Source organism: Phoenix dactylifera, chromosome 10 (genome assembly GCF_051530095.1).
Source record: "Phoenix dactylifera cultivar Ajwa chromosome 10, Ajwa_hap1_PhDact_Kaust_v1.1, whole genome shotgun sequence".
Lineage (NCBI taxonomy): Eukaryota > Viridiplantae > Streptophyta > Magnoliopsida > Arecales > Arecaceae > Phoenix > Phoenix dactylifera.
This window is the reverse complement of record NC_143199.1, coordinates 28,773,942-28,797,201: the sequence shown is the minus strand read 5'-3', so window position 1 is coordinate 28,797,201 and position 23,260 is coordinate 28,773,942. Positions and strand designations below refer to the sequence as shown.

Sequence of the window (23,260 nt, the reverse complement as noted above, 5' to 3'; positions counted from 1 at the left end):
TCGGATCATATTTTGCTACGATCAAAACATTAAATTTATTGATTTTCAATATATACATGTTAGCATATGTATATGATCAATAGTTGGATTCTCAATTTAAATAATTTATTATATATTATAGCATATTATTGCAATGAAAAACACCTATTTTTGTGTCCATGTGATGAATATGTTAAAGACAATGAAATTATAAAATTTTTGACTTTTAGATATGTTTGTGGTATAGACCTTAATCAAATGTATGGATCTTCAATTTGGATATCCATTATTGATTTTGGAATTAAGAGAAAAAAATATCCTCTCCCCTCAAAAAAATTATAGCCCATTTCTCTCTCTTTATACATACATACATACACATATATACATATAATATATATATATATATATATATATATATATATATATATATATAAAATACAATAGGTAGATACATACATACATACATACATATATATGTCAGCTAATAATAGATAGTAAATGGTGCCATAGTTTAACACACCAATGGATCGACAATGCTTTTTTTTGCCTGTTTGGATCAAGGTAGATGGACTAAACAGGAGCTCATTCCGAACCATTTCTTTCCTGTCCGGATCAAGGTAAATGGAGTAAACTGGAGCTCATTTCGAACCATTTCTTCCTAAATTTGGCTACGACAATTCACTTCAAGCCGGTATAATGCTTGAAGTAAGCTTCCTTGAGTTAAACCGCGTTTGGACGCTCAGGTATGGGCAATCAAACAAGCATTTAGCTAGGATGAGCTATCCAAAATGACACAAGTTACATTATCTCGTTTAACTTGTTGCATTATTTTTATCAGCAGGTAGCCAAATAAGCCACATCAGGTTACTTGTTACATGTGCCCCTGTTTTTCTAGCTCAAGTTCAATGAAGCAGCAATCTTTAAGGTGATCAATTAGTTTGATGCTTCTATCAGCCTTTTGGATCGATGACCATATAAGCTACAAATCAAGGAGCAATAAGAGAGCTCCATGGAAGATAACTGATTTTCTTGAGAGAAGTTTCAGTTACTAATCCATTTATATTTCTAAAGAACAGAAGATGGCAGCGATAACATGGTCATATTCAACAACTACACAAGCCTTTTGCATCACAGCCATCGGTTTGCAGACAACATAATGATTTCATCCATATAAAAGATGATATTAGCCTCGGCTGACATAAAATTCATTATCAGGTGGCGCTGGACTATTTTTTGTTGTGGTAGAAGTATTCAGAAAGAGTAGGTGGACTTCATCAACAAGGACTTTTGTTTTAATGAGAATCTCAAAAATAGAGGACTTACTTGTGAAGCATATGGTTGGGTGCCAGAACTTGTTCAATGGCACCCATTCCAACATACTAACCCCATCCCAAGAGAGAATCTTATTTAAAATTGATTTCTTATAGTAGTTGGTTTCAGAATGTACCAAGGGAAAGCAAAGACAGGCGGACTAGCTGAATTTTATATCTCATAGCACTGCTTGAAACTATGAAGCAGCTACCTAAATATAAACAACATGGAGAAAACATCAACCCTCAGCCAAATACAACTGACCACATGGCAAATGAACCTCAGAATTCTAATCAATAATTAACTCTGTTAAGACATTAGACATATAAAGATGCATTGCCCAGGCTGCCCAGGCTTCGGCGCAATAAAGTATCCAGATAAAAGAAAGGAACCACTTAGATGCTGCACATCACAAAGTCAATGGTCAGGCAAATCCTGTTGCTCTTGACTGCTTTCACCATTTGTTCCAGCAAAACTGCGCCTTTCATCAGCATTTGCAGTTATAACTGGCATCCAGACATCCGCTGTGCTGCTCAAGAGGGACTTTACCTGTGGGTCAGCAGCCATGGTTGAGGATATCATCTTGTCAACATCATCCAGCTTGGTGGAGAGCTTGTCTAACTCTGCAGCTATTTCCAGCTAGAAGAATTGAACAAGAAGCAGAAAGCACATGAGGGAATATAAAAGCTAGAAAGCTAAAAGTCAATACAGCTACTATCATGAAATCTCGCATACCTCATCAAGATGCTTGGATGGTTTTTGTGGAACCTTGGTGACCTCTAGACCCAGTGCTTCTATCTTGGCACGCAGTTCTACTTCTTCTTGGTTGCTCAATGATTCTACCTGCGGAAGTTATTAGAAGTGTGAATAGGAACTGAAATTTATTGACCACCAATCAGTGGTTTCAACTATCATGGATAATTTTATTGACATCCTAAGTATCTGACATAAATTTCCTCGAAGAATAGGTGTCTTGCTCAAGAAGACGCATCTAACAATGGAATTTAGCAGGATACCGCATAGGATATCCACAAGATAATGGATGACTCTAAAGGCATAAACCACAATGTGGGAAAAAAATCCATTTTGAAATATGAGAGTTTATGAAAAGTCATCAACCTTCTGCTACATAACTTCGAATAAAGACAGATTTTTTCAGCAATATATTGATTGTACATTTGACGGCAACTCCACAGGTTCAAAGGAAAAATAGGCATTCTGTCCTCAGATAAAAGCACTAAAATCTCTTTAAGATACGGTTTCAACTTTAACTGGTTTGTCAGCAGGACAGCAAGCCAACAATCTGATTGATGAATCCATGCCATGTGACCTGGAAAAGGAGGAAAAAGCGATACTGGCGATGCATCTATGTCTGAACAGCCTTGCATGTATGTTCTTCAGATTTACAGATAATTTTACAAAAAAAAACACACACAAAATTCATAATGTATTTGATTTTCCTCATACATGCCAACTACTTGACTTGGAGTTGATCAACCAATTGTTCAAGATTCAAATCCTATAGTTAAGCATCAAATAGATTGCTAATATTGGTCTGGTTCTTAGTAGCAGGAAGCTCTAATCAAGGGTGGCAGACCTGCTTCAGAATTCACTCTTTATCTGCTTCTTAAGTGCTTCCTATTCTAAAACAGTCTGACAAATTTGCTTCCCTGCACTGCACTCAAATTCGCTCCTGCTTTGGGTAACTAAAGTCTGTTGACGATCTAATAGATTGTCCTTTATCCCCAATTCTCATATTCACATGGGGAAAAAACATGATGAAACACATTATTGGGCTAAAAAAATATCTAGCTAAACATCTGGCTTACAGAGAGACATTAAAATGGACACACTAAAAAAGAAAAGAAATGAAAAGAATGAAGCAATATAAAGAACTATTAGATATTAAATCTCCATGTGTAACGCCACAGCGACAAGGGGGAAATTCGAATAAAGAATAACAACCACGTAGAAAAGAAATGGAAATTTAACCTTTCCTCTTTTTTTCCCAAATAAGAGATTTAAAAAAATATAGGCTATCATCTATGATCTATGTCATTAACAATACAGTCCTCAAGTTTTGAAGTTCATATTACCAGTTTGACATCCAGACCATATCATACCAGCATTCGGCATGTGCAATGCATGACAGAGGCAAGAAGAGCACTGAGTATATGATGTATAGTAATATCCCATCAACTAAGGAAATGATTTGACTTAGCAGTTGCATGCGCACGTTGCACATTGCACATAGTTTTAAGTAGTACAAGTCCTTCCAGCAAAAGAAAAAAATAAGAAAGAAAAAAAGAGAGGTAGGAGTGCTTGCTAGATTCAAAAGCTCCCTTTAAATGATCAAATGCTTGGGATTATTTTTTTATTATAAGAATGTTTTATTTATACAAGCTAACAAATATGCTCCCACCCTAGGTTGATGAGCTTCTCTTGTTCCTCTCTCGAAAACATAGCCAAGTCTCCAGAGATGAGTCCCACTAAAGAAGGAGTGCACTTAAAGATGTGTCACAGCCCCGTGCATAAGCACCCCACTGTTAAAGTCACATGGCCTTATGCACAAACATAGAGCCATGTTTGGAAATTTGTGTTAGACAACTCAAAACACCGGATAAATCTTTGATTGAACTATAGGCATTAGCTCTAACATGTCGCCTTCTTTATGTATCTACAAACATCCACGCAACTATTATGATGCTAGTAACTTGAGATGGTCTAACAATCTCTACTGGCAACATTTATAGGATGAACTTAGTACCCAGGGGCGGCCCAATACATTTGGGGGCCTAAGGCGAATCCAATAAATGAGGCCTTTTTTTTTAATAATAATTTTTTTAATAAATATAAAATACTTAAAAAATGATATGAAAATAGATAGCTATTAAGTACACTATTTCAACGAAGATGCATGAATCTAACAAAAATACACAAGAAATCTTTTTAATTTAATATAATTCTTCAATGGGAGCACAGAAAAATAATTACCCTAAAAGAAGGGCCATGAAACTGATTAAATAACTGAGATAATGCTTGACAATACTGTTTACCCCGTCAAGCAAGAGCAGAATAGGAAAAGGTCATCCCACGGCACTTCATGGCCAAGGTAAAAAAAAGAATTTGTCCAGAAAGGGGCCTCCCTATAAAAGAAAGTAGGGGCATTATGGAAAATTCACTCCATCTAATTAATAAAAGTCTCATCCCACCATCTCCCCTTCAAGTGAGTACCCAAGCAGCGACTGCAACATCACACAGCAGCCATTGAACCCCCTCCCTCCTTTTCTCTCTGTACCACCCAAGAGGGAAGAGGGAAGAAGAAACCGAGAGGAGAAAATTAAAAAAATCTCCACCCTCCAAGAAGTCCATTTCCAATCCCCCTTTCTTCCTGATGGCCCGGCTGGGTCAGGAGTAATGTGAGGGAAGGAAAACCAAGACCAAAACCAAAAGGGCTCGTTTGGTTCGCGGGAAGCATTTTCCTTCCTAGGAATATGATTCCTGGGAAACAAATTCCTAGGAAGAGGATGCCTAGGAAAATACTTTTGGCATGTTTGGTTGACCATGGGAAAGTGACAAATTTCCAAGGTGCTTATGTTTGGTTGGCCATCCACTTTCCTAGGAAAGTTATATATAATTCCTATTATGCCCTTAATAAAAATTAGGTTTTTAATGCCTCTTTAATGATTCTTTAATGCTGAAAGGACTTTTTGGGAAAAAGTAAAAATGGAGTGATTCCCGCCTCATGGGAAAGTTACTTTCCCATGTTTCTCATGGGAAAGACTTTCCCATGAAATGTGGGAATCACATTCCCATGGGAATATAACTTTCCCTTCTCTCTCCTTTGAAAACTCCAACCAAACAAGAGGCATCTCATTACTTTCCCGTTGACCACACTTTCCCCCCTTCTTTTCCCGCGAACCAAACGAGCCCAAAAAGAGAAGGGATGAAAGATGAGAGTGGCTTCAGGCGTGTATCAAGCCAACCAAATCCCTTTCTTCTTCCTGATGGCCCACTGCCCAGGCCAGCGCCCAGCTACGACTCTAGCTATTGGAGACGGATGGAAAAGGCAGAAGGCTACAGATTAAATAAAAAAAAAAAACTATGCAGTGGGGACCGTGGGATGGGGGCCTTCCGTGGGTCGGGGGCCTTAGGCGACCGCCTAAGTCGCCTAAGGCCCGAGCCGGCCCTGTTAGTACCATTTGGATATAGTTCACCACCTTCAATATGTGTCATTTAATGATATGTAAGGCTCCCCCCTTCATCAATATATTTCTCTTGAACAGTTGAAGTTGTGCAAATTGAGGACAAAATATTGGAGAGTCGATTAGGATGATATGGGCATATAGAATGAAGATTTAAGGTGGCTTCAATAAGGAATACTTTAATCTTTGCCTAAGGATGTGTCAAGAGGAGGGGAAGACATAAGGTAACACATACGGAAATTGTGAGAAAAGGATGTAGAATTGTTTACAAGAACATCAGAGGTAGCCTTGGGCAGGAATGCTTTGCAAATGAAGATTCATAAGGCCAAACCCCAAATAGTTGGGACATATTCAATGGTTATTGTTATGTCTACTAATATACAGCTCTTAATTACAGATTACCAGTTTGTTCCTAGTAGGTCTCTTAATGATCAAATGATAGAGGGTTGCATCCTTTGTACATATTAGAGGCCCAAAGGAATTGATGGCGTTAGTGTTTTCCATATTTGTGAGTTGGATAATGAAAATTTTCCTCACAATTTTGCTTTAATATGATAGTAACCGGACAATTTGGAATAGATTGGGACCTACCTATACTATTTTACCCAATGACTGCATTCATGGAGTAGCTTAATATGCGGCATAGTCTCCTTTCATCTTCTCTAAAATGAGGCATTGGCAATGTTCCGCTCATTATTTGTTGATTTATTGGAAAATGTAGAAAGAAAGGAAAAGCTTCTCAAAGAGAAAATATAAATACTTGGAGGCTCTACCAACATCTTATTAAGGGCAAAAAAAATTTTGTGTTACTAGTTACTACTGCCTCAATCATAGGGATCATTGATTGGTAGCTTCTTCTGATAAACCATGCTCTGATGCTTTATATTCTTTTTAATACTTATGCTCCATAGCATCATTTTGCACTATGCCTATATCTGACAATGTGTATTATGTTTTCCTCTTTCTAGCACTTCTAGTACAGAACCACAAAAGAGGATAATAAGTGTATATCAGGGGCATCCTACGTATATTGAGTGTCTCCTTGCTTTATTTCTTTTAAGTGTAGTATATCACGTTAGTATTTGGCACATAATGCCAATGGCAATTTTGCTTGTGCTGGATATGGCAACTTGTACTATCAACCTTCATTTGCACTTAGAAATAAATCGGATGATAGCATATATCCCATATCTTGATGTATGGTATTCACAGTTGATGTATTATTTGTTTGATGAGGCAAGGGGATGGGTAATTGATGCATATAAAAATGACCCAAATCAGAGTGTCTAACAAGAATCAGAACTAAGCATACAGAACACAAGGTCGCTGGAATGCCATACAAGCATGAGGCTTTAGATAATATCAATGAAAAGATATTTTTATTATCATGAAATACAGATTAATAAGGATATAATTCAGTATATCACATAGGATTCCAAAATTGCATGGATCAAGATTGTTGTGCAACAAAGAAGTTTTTTGCAACTTAAATATATTCTAAAGGAGATCAAAAGGTCATAAGGCATTTGTGCTTGTGCTTATTAAAACCAGGAATGACAGAGTTAAAAATGAGCCAGTAGAAGTAATTCAAATGGTCTAATCATGTGAAATACAAGAGGACATTTTTTTAAAGAATGGTACTTATTCAATGTCTAGACTTTTATACAAAATGTCTTCTTTTTTTTCTTTTCCTGAATCACCAGCCACAGGAGGTGTCTGCAGAACTTCTAGTAATTCATTCAGTTCAAACTACATATCTACGAATCAAATGAAGGCACTCCCCTTCAACCTTGTAGGAAAACAGGAAATGAGAAGCTGCAATCAGCAAGTGCAACTTTGAGGAAAGGTACGAGGAGTCTCCATATAACAAATTGCTAAATGGATCAGTAATGCCCAACACCAAATTTTCCTAGACCATAAGCAAACCAGACCTCCAGATCATACATTTACCAAGTCATAAACAACATTGCTCTTGCAAAACCTCTTTAAATTGAATATTCTCTAGGCCTAACTCTGATTATGTATTCAATCAGACTATATATTCAAGCAGAAGAATGAATGGCAATGAGATGGGTGGAGGTATGTTCCACCCATTTGGAGTGAAAGGAATCATAAGTTCTTCAATAATGTATAATCTAATAGCTGTCGCATTCCAATTCTCATGATCTCCTAGAGTGAGCAACTGAGAAGACCACTCTACCATGTTGTGCATCAAAAAACTTTAGAGTTGCACATAACTTCCAATGTTTATTTCATAATTTATGTCACCATGTATCTAGATGATAAGTACATAAAATAGTAACTACCTGGGGCTCTCTGCTAGCCCCTTTATAGGTCCTACTTTCTTGTTACATGCTTTAAGCATCCAAAGTACAGATAATTTCTTGATTTAACTTTGATACTGTAAGAACATTATTAACATCATTTTTTTTAGTGATGGAACTCCTTTATATCATCAGCAGTGCTAAAAACTGGAGAGGCAATTTCGATTAGCTGATCCTCCAAGTTCTACAATCCTGGTAAATTATACGTATCCAATATTTTATTTTCCAGATAACCTACCGATCCTAAACAGCATAACCTTGATTCCAGAAAGAAGCAAAAGCACTTCATCAAGCGATTCAGGTATCGTCCACCATCAACAATTGCAAAGGAAATAATCTTCAAATTGTGTAAAAACACGTTTTTGAATCGTACAAGAAATAACTGAACATTTTTAATCGCCCTCGACACAACTGCTGGAACAAACCTTTATTCCACGCCCAACAATGAGATACCTAGTACATGACAAGACCCTTGGGCGCGTAATAAAGCTTTTCAGGATTCAATAAAACTATATAAATCATTATTTTTTTATTAAAAAAATCCCTGGCCCTATATTTCCATTAGACATCAACAACAAAAAAAAAATCAAAGAAAAAAAAAAGCAGCTAATTCAAAGACGAATATATAGAAGAAACCTGTTGGAGGAGCGTGGATAGAAGCTGGAATAGCTGGGCATCTGGCTTTCCTTCTTCCTCCATTCTGGCTTCCCTTTCTTCTCCCGTGAATACTCCTGGAGAGATCTCTTTTTTTTTTTTTTGGTGAAAGGAGAGATCTCTTCGGAGAGGGGAAAAAGTAAATATCCGGGACGCCGTCGGATCTGGGTTTCTTTCCTGCCGGCTCCCTATGGCGTCCAACGCCCGGTTCTTGCGCCGATGAGAACAACGATTTTATGTAAATCCTAATCTGGACCGTCCGATTCACTGTGCCGTGAAGAAGAATCCATTGAGAGCGTCGGATTGATAGGCCAACTTACGGTATAACGCGCTAAACGTTTATGTTGTTACGGGCCGCCGGCAATCTGGTCGAACCTATAAACGAAGTTTTTGATGTGCTCCATCCAGACCCGGTTCATCTACAAGCATGGACCTGATGCACGGGTCCGGTTCTCAGAATTGAGGATGAGCCATCAGGGTGGACACGTGTGGGTGTTTGGTTGATCAAACACTGGGTCCATCCATGGCCAGTCCAATTCAAAATTGTGGAAGCCTTGTTGATTGAAGGCTCGGTAATACAACTCGCAGATTACATGATCTGGATTGTTGCAACTTTATTTTGAGTTGATGATCTAATGTTGATTGATCTTGGCAACTCGCCAAGTTGTTAGGTGGATCATAATCTAACTCAACTAAGTGTCTAAAATTATCTTTTCTAACCTGTTTTGCATCTATGCGCGCGCGCGCGCGTGTGTGATACACGTACGTAATCCATAAGTTTTTTTCAACTATCAATAATCATTTGCTAAATATTACATGTGGAATAATTTGTTTTTATTTGATATTACATTTTAACTTCCAAGTTTTCTATACTTTTTGTATTCATATATCATTTACTTATGTTTTGTATTGACCTCCAAGTTACCTTAATTGAGTCATCAATCTGCTTATCTCAGTAGAGTTTTAGATGAAGTAGGTTAAGTTTAATTGGCTCGAGTTTGGAACTAACTCAATCTAAGATAGACAAGATAGTGGTCGAAATGAGGCTCGGTTCTTATTTCTAGTCAAATGGGTTAGTGGTCAAAACTTTTTGATTGAAACTTGGTTGTAAGTTTGTCTAATATAAGATAAATCAGGCATGTATGACACAAAAAATCGAACTTTCAACTTTTCTTGGATGTGCCTTAGTTCCTAATAGATCCAACATTGTGTTTTTTTTTTTTTTTGACCGAAGAGTGAATTTGGTATAAGCTTCAAATCTTGATCTGTTGATATTTGTTTTGATCCATACTTGACCAGGTAAACTTTAAGCTATATTTTGTTTCAATAATCTAGTGGAAATACTAACGTTTTTGAAACACTAATATTCAAGGAACACCGCTAAATTGGTTGTTAAGTCATGGATTCATGTATGGGGCAAATTATATGACCATTTTTCATCTAAATTTGAGAGGCATTTTCTAGTAGTATCATGCTAGCCTGTGTTAATTAATTCATCAAAATTTTTGATTAGTATATCCGTCCACCATTCACCCCTTTATAATCGTATCATGTGAAAAACCCCACATGGCAAACATTTTTGGATCCAAACATGCCCAAATATCCTATTTTTTCTATCCATCATGCCTCTTATGAATGCTTTTTTTTTTCCTTTATTTTTTAATTCATACAAAGAGATCTACAAGCAATGGGTAGCAAAATACTCCATAGCAATATGCCAAATACCCTCAATTTCTTATATTGTAGTAAAGATACGAGCTGAACCTAAACTCTAGTATCTTCATCGAGAGATTTCACAAACAAAGTAAGCTAGCATATTTCCGGATGCTTTTATCTCCGTTAAGTACTCAATTTGGCTTAGCTCATATCATGGTGGTTGAGAACTATCTCTTGCGATGTGATGGAAGGAGCAAATGAGCAAAGAAAGTAAAACAACTCACAAATAAATAAAAAAAACAATTTCGATCTTGCAAGGACCCTTCGTGTATTGGATGCGTCAAATACAATCCAAATTGCATTCAAAAAATGGCACAAGTGCATGCCCGATCGACACTCCAATCTATCCACCATACAAATCATAAATTTTTAGCGACTTTATGGTGTTTTGGCAACTTCTTCACTTGTTTAGAAACCATTCAAGATAATCCCCCAAATCAGGGTTGGCTAGGGCCCAACCTTCTTCATCTCCGCTTAGGGATGGGACTGCACAGAGCTATGAATATTTTACAGTGCCATTTAATTTCTATGGAAATCCTGTTCATGGTCTTAATACGTCAAAGGAAGACCCTGCACTTTGCCATGGATAAGTTAAAATGAAATAATGCAAGGTTCAACCAAGGACATTTTTTAAAGACCTCTTTGGACAATGCCATCGACGAGCTGCACGGTCAAGTCGTGCCGACCACATGATAGTTTTGGACGCTTCTCCTCACAGACATCAACCCACCTAACATTGCAAGCTCTCGCACAAGCCACGGTGAACGGACGGTCGCGATCTGTTTGCGAAGAGCGGAGACAGCAGGCGCTGGTCCTCGCGTGGATAATCATGGCATCATCGTCATGGGTGGGGCCCGCACGAGATGCTAAAGCAGCTTTCCGGACGCCGCCTAAAAAGCCAAACCCCAAACGGCCCCTACATCCTCCAGATACCCGAACTGCCCCCTGATGGGCGACGGCCATTCTCCCGCCGGTACGGTCTCGGTAAAAGTAAATTAATATTTTCTTAAAAAAATTTTAAAATACTAAATTTGATATAAATATTTTTTCAAAATTAATATTTATATATACATTCTTGTAAAATACTTATTTTTTTATTTTTATATTTTTTACATATATACTCAAGTTTTAACCATTTTGATGTAAAAAAATATTTTGATAATTTTAAATTAAAATAACTAAAATATTTTTAATGGATAGATATAAAAAATATTTATAAGACGATCATGATAGAAATAAAAAAATATTTTTTTAATTTTTTTATTAGAAGAATTATTATATTAGAAATATTTATGCAAAAATAATATTTTATAAGGTATACAAATAAATATAAATTTTAAGATGGTATTCATACAAACTAATATTTTTAAAAAAGTATTTATAAAAAAAACATTAATAAATTACCCCCATCCCCATCAACCACGGAGGGCGAGACGTAATTTTAGCATCTTGGAAGGGTGAACGGTAGGAACGTTAAATTTCGTCCGTTGTAGAAACGGCCTCTTCGCATGCTAGAGGGGCACGGGAGCTGTAACGTAACGTTTCCCTTTCGAAATTCAAATCCCAGGGTTAAATATCATGACAAGAATGCCCTCGCATGCCACTGAAATTACAGGATAGTACTACAGTTCTTTTTAAGATTTTTTTTTCTTATCGCTCCTGATTTATTTTAAAGTATAATAAAGTAGAGCTCAAAAGTCAGGGGCTTTCGTTATCTGGTGAGTGCGAGAGGACATGAATCATCAAAATTTGGAATCTTATATTATTTAATGTGATTTGTTTTGTTACATCATTGTATTATATAATTCTGTAACAAATTAATTGAAAGAAATTTTTTCTTGGCCTTTCAGTTTATAATGAATATTTATTGTACGGAACTCGCAATCATCATTTATTGTATCCACCTTTGAACGTCCTTGTGTCCGTGGGTTATTTCTTTCTGTATAATATTTTTTTATTTCGTTTTTATTTTTTATTTTTTTAGAATTGTTATTACGTTGCCCATCCAGGTCCAGTCAGTAAGGGCAATTTTGTAATATACCGAAAAATCGCGTACGTTTAAAGCAACAGACCTCGGTCATCTGAGCCCGCTATTATTTACTGATGAGTCTGCTGCCTTTTTTTATGTTTCCTGCCCCATCGCCAGTTGTTCTCCCATCGCTCTCCTGCTCTTGCTTCCACTGGTAGCTCTCTCGCTACCTCTCCAAACCCAGCGCCAAACCTAGGGTTTCCTCTCCTTCGCTCTTCTCTTCTCCGAGCTCTGGTCTCCCGGTTCTTTCTAACTCCTTCCATGCCGAGCTTTACTTCGTAGGCCCCTCAAGAACCAGGTAACCTCCCCCCTTTTCGGGGCTTGTTCTCCACTTAGATGCCTTCGATCCGGGTTTCAGTAGTTGTTTTCTCGTCGATTTCTTCGTTTCTTGATACTTTTTGTTCGAAACCAGGTGTTCTCGAGAAGGTCGGCGAGAAATGTCTTCTTCCAGAAGGGGACCGGAGCAGCCGGTCCAGAAGCGGATTCTCCGGACACAGACTGCGGGGAATCTCGGGGAGTCGATCTTTGACAGTGAGGTCGTGCCATCGTCCCTCGTCGAGATCGCTCCCATCCTCCGTGTGGCCAACGAGGTCGAGTCCAGCAACCCTCGGGTCGCTTACCTCTGTAAGTTCCTCGTCGGCGGTTCCTTATGCCGTTTGATCTTGGTTCGTATGCTTGATTAAGCTACTCGTTGTCCCTTTGTACATGCCACGGTTGGATTTGTGCTGGTTTGATCAGTTCGGTTTGCATGTTAGATAACATTGTAGTTTTACTTGCATAGTCTATGAGATGTTCCATGGGTAACTGGGAACTATTGTAGCCTTAGTCTTGAATTGAGGGTCTCTGAACAATTGAGTGGGCAATCTTTGTCTGTCTTGAGTTTCAAGTTATGCATGGTGAATTTGATGCGAAGATTATAGTCTTTGAGGATTGAGTTTTTTTTTTACCATTGCAGCACTGACTATGGTTTGTGATTCAATGCTTTTTAGTATATTTGATGGATTCTTTCATTTATCTGCTATACTATAATTAGTATGCCTAGATAACTCCTAGTTTGATTGGTAACACAATTCACTTTGTTAAAGTGAGCCTCCGTACTCTTCTTAGACTTTTAAAATCTTAAATCTGCACCGTCTGGACAAGTAATTGCCAACTTATCAAAACATACACGCATGATGGAAAAAAAAGAAAAAAAAAAGGAACAAAAATCTCATCAACTTGGGATATTATGTTCTTGTTCCTTACCGGCCGCCGAACGTTGGTTATTGTAATTACTCTATGCATGCTTAGTTCTACAATATGTGCTATCTTTGAAGTTGATTGTCTCAACATTTTCTTCTGGCACTTTTTTATAACATTCTTGTTGGAGTCCTTGCTATGTTTATGCTGAATATGAGATGTGTTATTTCTGATGATGGGATAGGCCGTTTCTATGCATTTGAAAAAGCTCACCGCTTGGATCCAACTTCGAGCGGGCGTGGTGTTCGTCAATTTAAAACTGCACTTTTGCAGAGGCTGGAAAGGGTATGTCTTACATCCATTTGTTGTTATACTATGCTTGTTAGTATATGTTCCATGCGGTCAGCACTCTTTTCTTAGTTATGGATAAAAATATTGCATGCAAATAAATGTTTTTCTTTTTCCTCATCCTGACATTAAGTTATATTTCGTTAGCATGTTCTTTTAAAAAAAATCAATTTTTAAGTCTAGTAATCATCATAATCATTTTGGTATGAGAATAATTCGTTGTTGTTAACAGTATCGATGTGTGCCTGTTTTTATGGACATTGAAGGTTTTTAAAGAGATTTATTCTTGTTTAAAAAGTTTTATGTTCATTTGAATCTTTAATCTTTGTAATATTCAGGCTGAGGCATAATGAACCAAATTCCCACTAAAGTTGTATTTTACTTTATCTTAATTAAAGATGCATTGAATTGCTATATTGTGATGACCTTTACTAAATTGTCAAATATAGTGTCTCATGAGCAGGTTGCAATTTGATAAGGAGAAGAACATATTCGTTTGATTTAATGATTGTGATATTATTCCTTCTTGTTAAATAGAAGTTCTATGGATTTGTCTTTACTCGCTGCAGCAGATGCTAGAGCATCTCCACTATGTTGAAGACTCATCATAGATGTTTTCAATTATCATATTGGCAATTCAGCATTGGGTTTGGAAATATAGGTGATCTTTATAACCTATCCAGTGCTATGCCTAGCAGCTTAACTGCATAACTGAAGCTCAGGTGCTGATTCCAAATAATTATTTTTCAGCACTATTGAGATGGCTTAGTTAAGTGTGGAGATCTCCCATAGGGACCAAATAGAATATTTGAAGTTTTTTTTTAATTTATTCGTGCTTCTGATAACTAGTGGTTGTCATTTCCATAAACAGGTGTTTGTACTTTTCGATGCATCGGATGTAAAGACATGAGTTACTATAGAAGGATATGTAACTAGCAAGCTAAGATACATTTCTAAATTTTCTCGATTTTGCAGGAACTTCTACTTCTGTTTTTTTAATAATAAGAAAATTTGAATTGTGACTGGATAAGTAATGCTGTGAGATATGGATCCAAATGTTGATTGGATGTTAAATGGCATGCTTAAATATGTAGACATATTTTTTTAGATACTTTATAATTGTTATCGTTATCTTTAAAAAAATTATATAAACGTTCTGTATAGTCCTGACAAAAACATAGATTCATAGACAGCAGTGAAGCCATATTCATCATTATCCACTTAATCCTCGATCTTGCATAGATCTCACATCGATGATAGGGTAGTGGTCCTTGATGTGTGATGGTGCCAAAAAAACTCATGCTGGATTTTTGTGGGCTCTATCAGCGATCACATATCTTATCCAAAATTTCGAGGATAGATAGCTAGAATTTTTTTCTTTTGTCCTTTCATCGGGGCTTCATTTGTTCAGCTACTCTACTTTCTCATCCATGAGACATAGCAATAACAATATCTGCTTTCTTGTTTTTTCCTATCAGTGCTTTCTCACTCCTCTCCAATGCTATGCTTTACTCTCCAATCATTTGCATGGTCCCATTGTTGGCTTGTCATTTGAAGCTGTGTGCAGCTCAGATGGCCGTTATGATATCCCATTGCTGTCAAAAAGATCCTAACTCTCTCTTGTGACTGATGTATGATGGTATCTCAAACTTTGGAGGTAAACTATGACATCTAGTGATGCCCTTCTTCCCTGCAGGTTGCAAGTGAACTAATGCATTCATAAACAACTAGAGCTTAGATTGATAAAGGGATTGTTCAAGTTGTTCGATTCTTTAGGCTAGGCTTTCACATGAATAGCCCCTGATTTGCAAAAGTCGAAGCTTGGATTCTTGAATTGCTTGTTCATGGCGGGGACAAGCTTGCGCATCCATTGTTGAGCTTTGCTAAACCTACTTACTTTTAAATGTATGAGACTATAGGTGATAAATTTGTTAAGAATTCCTTGCTTACATTAAATATATGTAATCTTAGTTGATTTCATGTGTAATTTGTGATTTAGTTCTTTTACCAAAAAATCATTGTACTAAAGGAAGAAATGTTTTTGGTGGTAGGAACAACCTGAAACAAACAAGAATCATCTTGTATCATGAAGTCTAGGTTTACTTACTGGGTTGACATCATATCTATCGCTTATTGGTAGGTTATGTAAATTGACATAATGTGAGATGCTCACCTAGGTTTCAACATAAACATACTAGTGAAATTTATGTGTCAAACCTTACTGAAGCATATTGTATTGATACTCTGCAACAAGGATGGCTGAATCGGCTTGAATTGGGTGGTTCGGCAACGCAGGTCAGTTTGGCCTATAATCTCCCCTCGATGTGTTCTTTCGAACATGTCTTATGTCACTTGAAGTGCTCTCTCTCATTTGATTTGAGCAAGCTATTCAGGGATCCCAGTTGTCGCTGCTGATGAGGTAAGCCCCACCTCTCTCTCTCTTTCTCCTTCTCCTTCTCCCCCCTCTCCGGCAGTGATCTTCGCCTTCAACCCCTTTCTACCTCTTCTCTCCATCCCTCCTTCTCTCTCTTCCTCCCTCTCCTCCCTCTCCCCTTCTTTGTGGGCCCCTCTCTCTCACCTCTTCTCCGTCTCCTTCCTCTCCCCTGCCCTCTGTCTTTCTCTTTCTCTCTCCCTCTCTCTAGTTTGGTACGCATCGGATCGCTATGGTAATAGCTTGTACTATACCAAACCGGTCGTCGGCCAGTACGACCACTGATGCCTGCCCGGTGAACCTTGCTTTGCAATATTGATAGAAGAAGCCTATGCATGTATAGCCCAAAGAAGACAAAGGGCAAAATAAAGTAGGCATAAATTATGATTGTGGTCCATAGAAAATCTAATAGTAAAATGGCTAAGGCAAGATAACAAGCTATATTTAACAAATGGGCCTAACTTCTAAAAGGTCAACCGTCAATCCATGTATTGCTTGTTAAAGCCCTGGACTTGAAGATGGACCAATAGAGTTTGCAAGGCCACTGAAAACCCAATCGACAGGTCTATACAAAAGGTTATTTATATTAAGGAGGCCAAGAACCAATGGCACGGTGGCAAACAATGAGAAATGAGATCTCAGATTGTGAATTGGTTTCTACAACAAGAATGTCAACTTAATCCAGTTAACCTTAAGAAGATTCAATCGGCTTTTAGAAGGGTGGAGGAGTGTAGATCCATACAGGAAGGAAGATGAACTATTGTCCTAAAACTAGTACAATAGGAGCAATTAAAAGGACTAATATTACCCAAAAAAGCAAGAAGATTCACCCGAGTGGTTAATTTATGTGTGCTTGAGGAGACTTTCTTAATGCATGGAGAACAACCTATATATAGAATATAAACTCCATCTGCAGACTAATCATAATATTGACCTAATATGTGTAAGTATTCCTTTACTGAGCAAATCTATAATTCTGATGAAATAGATTAAAGAGTAGAAATTACAAAAAAGTCAATGCGATAAGCATGCATCTGCTAATATCATGTTCATCATTGGAGGATGCTATTCTTTATTGCCAATTATTCCAATAAAGGGAATGACATTCTTCTCCAAGAAACTAGTCCGTGTACCAAGGTTTGCTACACTAGTACCAAGTGCCATACCGGTTCCTTACCGATACGCTACGGTGCAGCTCCCATACTGACATAGCGTTGTGAGACCTTTTCCCTCACCGAACCATGGTACTGCCCGAAAACAGATGGTACAAGTCAATACAACACAAAACCAGCTGATTCTGCCCGGTATAGGTTGGTTCGGCCCCTATGTCACACCGAACCTCGGCATTGTACATGTACCTTACATGTATTGTATGGTACGTTCGGTCTCAGTCTGTAGGCGAATCCTGATTATGCAATATGTTGTTTAATTTGATTGGTGCTTGATGCTATTACTTTGTGTGATTTATGTTGTATTGCTTTCTGCATTTTCTAATTTTACTGTATTGTACGTGTCATATGTTAGATTGGATGGCTATTTTCTAATTTTTCTTATTGTGGATACTGTTCTCTAAATTATGTCCTTTTTTCTTTACATGTGGTGTTTTTATTATGACTCATTGAAAATATTGAAACTAAATGCAATCACTAATATGTGGTTGTATGTGTTGTCTTTTGATACATCATAATTTCATTTTTACAGGAAAATGATCCAACTTTAAAGGGAAGAGTCAAACAGAGTGATGCTCGAGAAATGCAGAGCTTTTATCAGCATTATTACAAGAAGTATATCCAAGCACTTCAAAATGCTGCTGATAAAGCTGATCGGTGAGTAACTTCTTGAAGATGTTTATTGGGCTAATGTGAGGAGTTGGGTTACTACACAATGATGCCACTGCTCTGACATATTGACCTCTTTTATTCAGTGCTCAACTTACCAAAGCATATCAAACTGCTGCTGTCTTATTTGAGGTTTTAAAAGCTGTCAATCTGACACAATCTCTTGATGTTGATCAGGAGGTAAATAGAACTTATTTTAATTGTTTGTTCTTGGCTATTCCTCTTAGTTCATCTTCCTTACTAGAACTGGTTTCATTGTTTTTATTTTTTAAAAATCAGTTTTTCTGCACTTGTTATGTAATTATTGTTTTTTACACAGATCTTGGAGACTCACAATAAAGTTGAGGAAAAGACAAAGATTTATGTCCCTTACAATATTCTCCCTCTTGATCCTGATAGTGCAAACCAGGCCATCATGCGGTATCCTGAGGTTTCCATCCTTACCCTTTTCGTTTGTGAGATATGTATCTCTTGGCTAAACCGTTCTAAAGAAGCTGATTTCATTCTGCAGATTCAAGCTGCTGTTTATGCTCTACGCAATACCCGGGGCCTCCCATGGCCCAAGGACCATGAGAAAAAGCCTGATGAAGACCTACTTGACTGGCTTCAGGCTATGTTTGGTTTTCAGGTGAAAAATTCTAGCAAAGAGGTTTTTTTTTCCAGATATAATGCTGTTCTTTCTGAAGTAGCTTTATGGAATTTGTTGGTCATTGAAACTTGTTGAATTTCTCGCTTTTCCCTTTACATATGTTATCTTGTGTTGCATTCGCTAATTTGTGCAGAAGGATAATGTTTCAAATCAAAGGGAACACTTGATTTTGTTACTTGCAAATGTCCACATCCGTCAATTTCCAAGGCCCGACCAACAACCAAAGGTAGGTTTGCTTCTGCTATGCCTGTTACTATAAATTGAATTCTGGAGCTCTACCATTTTGCTTTTGCTGGTTCATATAAATAATTGCAATGTTTCTTGTTCAGTTGGATGAACGTGCACTAAACGACGTGATGAAGAAACTTTTTAAGAACTATAAGAAATGGTGCAAATACTTGAATCGCAAGAGTAGTCTATGGTAAGTGTTGCTGTACAGGTGTTTACAAGGATGCATTATCTTCATTTCATTCTGATTTTTCAGCCAAAATTTTAACTCTAGTCTCTTTCGTGTTGAAATTACGTTTGCTATCATTTGAATTTCTCCTTTTGACAGACATTTGTAAATCTATTGAAATTTTAGGTTGCCAACCATCCAACAGGAAGTGCAACAGCGCAAGCTACTATATATGGGTCTCTACCTTCTTATATGGGGTGAAGCTGCCAACTTGAGATTCATGCCAGAATGCCTTTGCTACATCTATCATCATGTATGTTGTCCAGCTATGACTCCATGCTCTTTATGTGTTTCCAAAGGAAAACACTTTCCATATATGGGTAAAGACTAAAGAGTATATGTTTTTGTGGTAACAAAGAATTTTTGAAATATATATAATAACCATTTTTACAATTCTATGCTTTCAATCTTGGATAGTTTTTTGTTGCATTCTAGAGTTTGGAATCCCTCATAACCTATAACACAAGTTGGATAATTCAAGTATTTCTTAGAAACCTATCTTATTACCATAAATTATTGTGAAGGGTCTCCAAGCTGTAAATGATATGTCAAGCTAAAATGATGACAAAGAAATGAAAATTAGATTTGATTTGCTTTATCAAGGTAGTTCCTTGCTCTGTGATGCCATAGAACCGAGATTTGTAGATGCTCTGTTTTGATGGCATATCTTGTTGGGGGGATGGTGTTGTATGTTCAGTGACTAGCAGCCTTGCTCAAAAAAATCAAGACATAAGGGCTTATGTTTTTTTAATGCAACATATCTTAAGGGTCTTTGTTTTTTTCATGCCCTGAACCTTCTGGCAAGCTTTGATCTTCCTAGGCTCATTACGGATGGGTTAATGTTGATAAAACCAAACTAAGCCACACTTAAAAACAATGCTAGGCATGTGCTCGCTGTTGAGAAATTAGAATATAACCTAGAAGACACGCCACTTTGCCTTTTGTGGCACTGGCACTTGGGGGTGGGCAAACTAAATGAGAGGCTGATTGGCTTGCAAGAGTATACGTTTACTAGATGAAGACATTGATTGATATTTTGTGCTAGGTGGAATGTGCCATAGGTCTTGCTACGGACTTTCAAGATTTTCTATCTGTAAAGATTGCCAATAGGAAGCTCAGTCATCAAGCATGCGCTAGGCTTCATGAAATATTGCGAACATCTAGATCAATTTCTATCCTCTATGTTTCAATAATATAGGATGATTATTTCATTTTCAATTTCCTTCAAGGCAAATAAATGTTGGATCCTTGCTGAGTTATCTTGGCATCTGTTTGCTGAAGAATATATAAGGAAGGTTCCAGCTATTGTAGTTCATTTGGAACATGCAGATGCAGGCCTCAAAAGACAATCAAGTGGCATAGGCAGTGAGGAGGGGTTAGAGGCTCTGATAGCCAGAAAGAGCTTGAGCTATATTTATAGTGATCTTAGCACAACATTAAAATAAGATGTTTGGACTCCCTTTCCGGCTGCTGCTAGTTTGGCAGTCCAAGTCATGAGAAATGCGTGCATTATGCATGGAATAGTCTTCAAGCACCACCAGGGATCAATGTTATCAGGTTATTCCTGACGACAGTGGCAAGTTTTTTTTTCTTTCCCTGTACTTGGCAAAAGAGGCATGTGCTAATGTGTCATAGCTTTGTTGATGGGAATGTGAAACTAAGGGACCTGATCTGGTCTTCAAAAGCCCCTATGCATGTGATTTCCCCCAGTGATCAACTTGTTGAGTGCAGTTTAGCATGGCTTTAGCAAGTAGTAGTCAACCAAAGTTGTGCTTAACAGTGAGGTTCTTTTGGGTGGCTTTACCATGATTACATTCTGCTTTTGCTCTTATGTGGGGGTATCCTTTCCTCTTAATATTTGTTTCTTTATTTTTAGATGGCATTTGAACTGTATGGTATGCTAGCTGGAAATGTGAGCCCAATGACCGGCGAGAACATAAAGCCCGCATATGGGGGTGATGAAGAAGCCTTTCTAAGAAAAGTTGTGACTCCAATTTACCTAGTTATAAAAAAGGTATTATTGCAGTTGATTCTTGTCATGTTGGTTAATTTTGGATACTTAATCAAGATGTAATTGTTGCATGCAGGAAGCTGAAAGGAGCAAAGAAGAAAAATCAAAGCATTCACACTGGAGAAATTATGATGATTTGAATGAATATTTTTGGTAGCATCAGAACAAAACTTTATTAATTGTCAAATATTCTTAGTTCTATCTATAAATATCTTCTATAATTTCCCTTTCACAATTTGTAGGTCAGTCGACTGTTTCCGCCTAGGCTGGCCTATGAGAAATGATGCCGATTTCTTTTGCCAACCGCCAAAGTTGCGAAATAACGAGAAAAATGGAGTAGGCTCCAAACTTACTTCCTGTAGCTGCTGTATATCGTACATTTCATTTGATTTATAGCCATACATATATACATATTTCTTTTTTGTATTTTATTTGCTTTCTTTTCTGCTGCTTTATGGTTTATCTTTGTCATATGCAAATAATGTCATAGCCTCGTAGGTCATTACCTCCTTTTTTCTAGGGCTTCTGTGTGTATTCACATGCTTGCTTTTCTGTGGAATGGACTTTCTTATGTGATGCTTTCTTTATATGTTTGCATACATTTTCCTAGTTAATGAGACAATAGCTGTAAAATTTTCATTTCATTTTAGAATGCTGGTCGACTACTCTGAGGTATTAGAATAGATGATCAAAAAACACCACACTTCAGCCTTTTGTTTTCTTTCCTATCTATGTTGTGATTTTAGATCATAATGTATGTTCTGCCTTTCTGACATTTTAAAATATAGATCTGAAGAATTGAAGAAGCATGCATGGACTTCTCCCTGCCATGTCATTTTATATGTCCCTTCTGTTTACATCAGAATTTTTCAGAAGTTCTAATTTTTTATCACTTGAAGGGACAAGGTGATAGTTTATTCAGTTAACTTTTCTATTCAGTGCTTAAAGTGCTGAGCCTAAACTTAAGTACCTCATCACCAAGTTGTTAATTGCTATAATGGATATGCAGATAATCTGAGCAAAAATTGGAAGCAGCACAAGGTGAGCTGTGAAGTAGCAGGCTGATGAGAGAGAATGTTGTTTGCAAATTGCAAATTATTAATTTTTTTAATCACTGGCAAAAGATGCAGGCCTTCTTATAACTACTATCATTAACTAAATTAATTGATTTAAGCACATCTGCCTGCAAGCCATGCATGATGCTAGGGGCTAGTGTTGGAGTAATTCTTAGACTAAGGAATTCTTGGATCATCATCATCATCATCATCGTCATTTGTGATTTCAAACGGAGATTGTGTCCACTAGAGCCATGGAAACTCAAACATTGCTGGGATCATAAAGAAAACTTCAGAATACAAGGGTAAGGGTAAGGTTTAGTTGAGCGCTCATTAACCTTACTGTTTCTACACAGGTAGCTTGCTTGGGCAAAAGATAGCCAAGAGACAAGTCTTGGAGAGCCCATTACCAGTAAATAAGCTACTAATATGAGCTCTTTGCCATTTAAAAGCCTCCATCATTATAGAGGTTGTAAATAGTGAGGGCCTTGTTGGATTGATATATTTGGCCATGGTGTCATTGCTAAGCAACTTGCCCAACGTGGTTGTTTTTGATTTTTTGCAAAATACACAGGAAAGACAAGGCAAGCAAAATTAAAATAATCAACACAACATGCACCAGATTGTGGTTCAGCCAAATTGGGCTGTCCATGAAGATGCAGGAGTACAAGCATGAAACTAAGAATTTTTAACCCCTTAGAGTAAACAAGCCACTCCATTGGAAGAAATTCTCTTCCTTTTGTAAAGATTAGAATGTATAAATAAGTGATTACATGTACAGAGATGAGGAAAACCCACAAGAAAACACTTCACTTTTTGTAGCCAAAGCTGTTCTCTTCCCAATACCCTTGCTAACCTCTAGAAGCCTTCTTGCTTTCTCTTGTGTGCTAGATCCTAACACTAGGGCTTCTTTTAGTTAAGGTGGAGTTGTTGATGCAGGACCAAATGCAGATGGCCTGCAATGTGTGGGACCCAAGGAAGAGATTAAACATGTGTTGGGTCAAGAAATCAGATCGATGTCCTGTTACAGAAACAGGATATAGTTTGCGTTTTCCACAATTGTAAGATATATGG

General features: G+C 37.3%; 2 protein-coding genes across 3 annotated transcripts in view; one reads left to right on the top strand and one right to left on the bottom strand.

Moving 5' to 3' along the window:
- Window positions 1–1,558: 1,558 nt before the first annotated feature.
- On the bottom strand, window positions 1,559–8,660 carry LOC103723410 (ecotropic viral integration site protein). The gene is made up of 3 exons (XM_008814319.6): window positions 8,456–8,660; window positions 2,026–2,133; window positions 1,559–1,929 (listed from the first exon to the last, which is right to left on the bottom strand). Exons 1-3 carry the CDS (start codon window positions 8,516–8,518, stop codon window positions 1,708–1,710), a joined length of 393 nt encoding a protein of 130 aa, XP_008812541.1. The 5' UTR covers window positions 8,519–8,660; the 3' UTR covers window positions 1,559–1,707.
- Window positions 8,661–12,274: 3,614 nt separating this feature from the next.
- LOC103723400 (callose synthase 3-like) overlaps window positions 12,275–23,260 on the top strand; it is a 30,211-nt gene continuing 19,225 nt past the window's right edge. The window contains exons 1-13 of one of the 2 annotated variants that reach the window (XM_008814309.6): window positions 12,275–12,516; window positions 12,631–12,842; window positions 13,642–13,742; window positions 17,878–18,002; window positions 18,101–18,194; window positions 18,334–18,444; window positions 18,526–18,642; window positions 18,797–18,889; window positions 18,993–19,084; window positions 19,247–19,373; window positions 20,997–21,134; window positions 21,208–21,284; window positions 21,374–21,467. In XM_008814309.6, the coding sequence (XP_008812531.1) occupies window positions 12,656–12,842; window positions 13,642–13,742; window positions 17,878–18,002; window positions 18,101–18,194; window positions 18,334–18,444; window positions 18,526–18,642; window positions 18,797–18,889; window positions 18,993–19,084; window positions 19,247–19,373; window positions 20,997–21,134; window positions 21,208–21,284; window positions 21,374–21,467 (1,356 nt within the window). In that variant the 5' untranslated portion in view covers window positions 12,275–12,516; window positions 12,631–12,655. The remainder of the gene's footprint in view (window positions 12,517–12,630; window positions 12,843–13,641; window positions 13,743–17,877; window positions 18,003–18,100; window positions 18,195–18,333; window positions 18,445–18,525; window positions 18,643–18,796; window positions 18,890–18,992; window positions 19,085–19,246; window positions 19,374–20,996; window positions 21,135–21,207; window positions 21,285–21,373; window positions 21,468–23,260) is intronic. The other variant, XM_089925896.1, reaches the window with a different exon arrangement.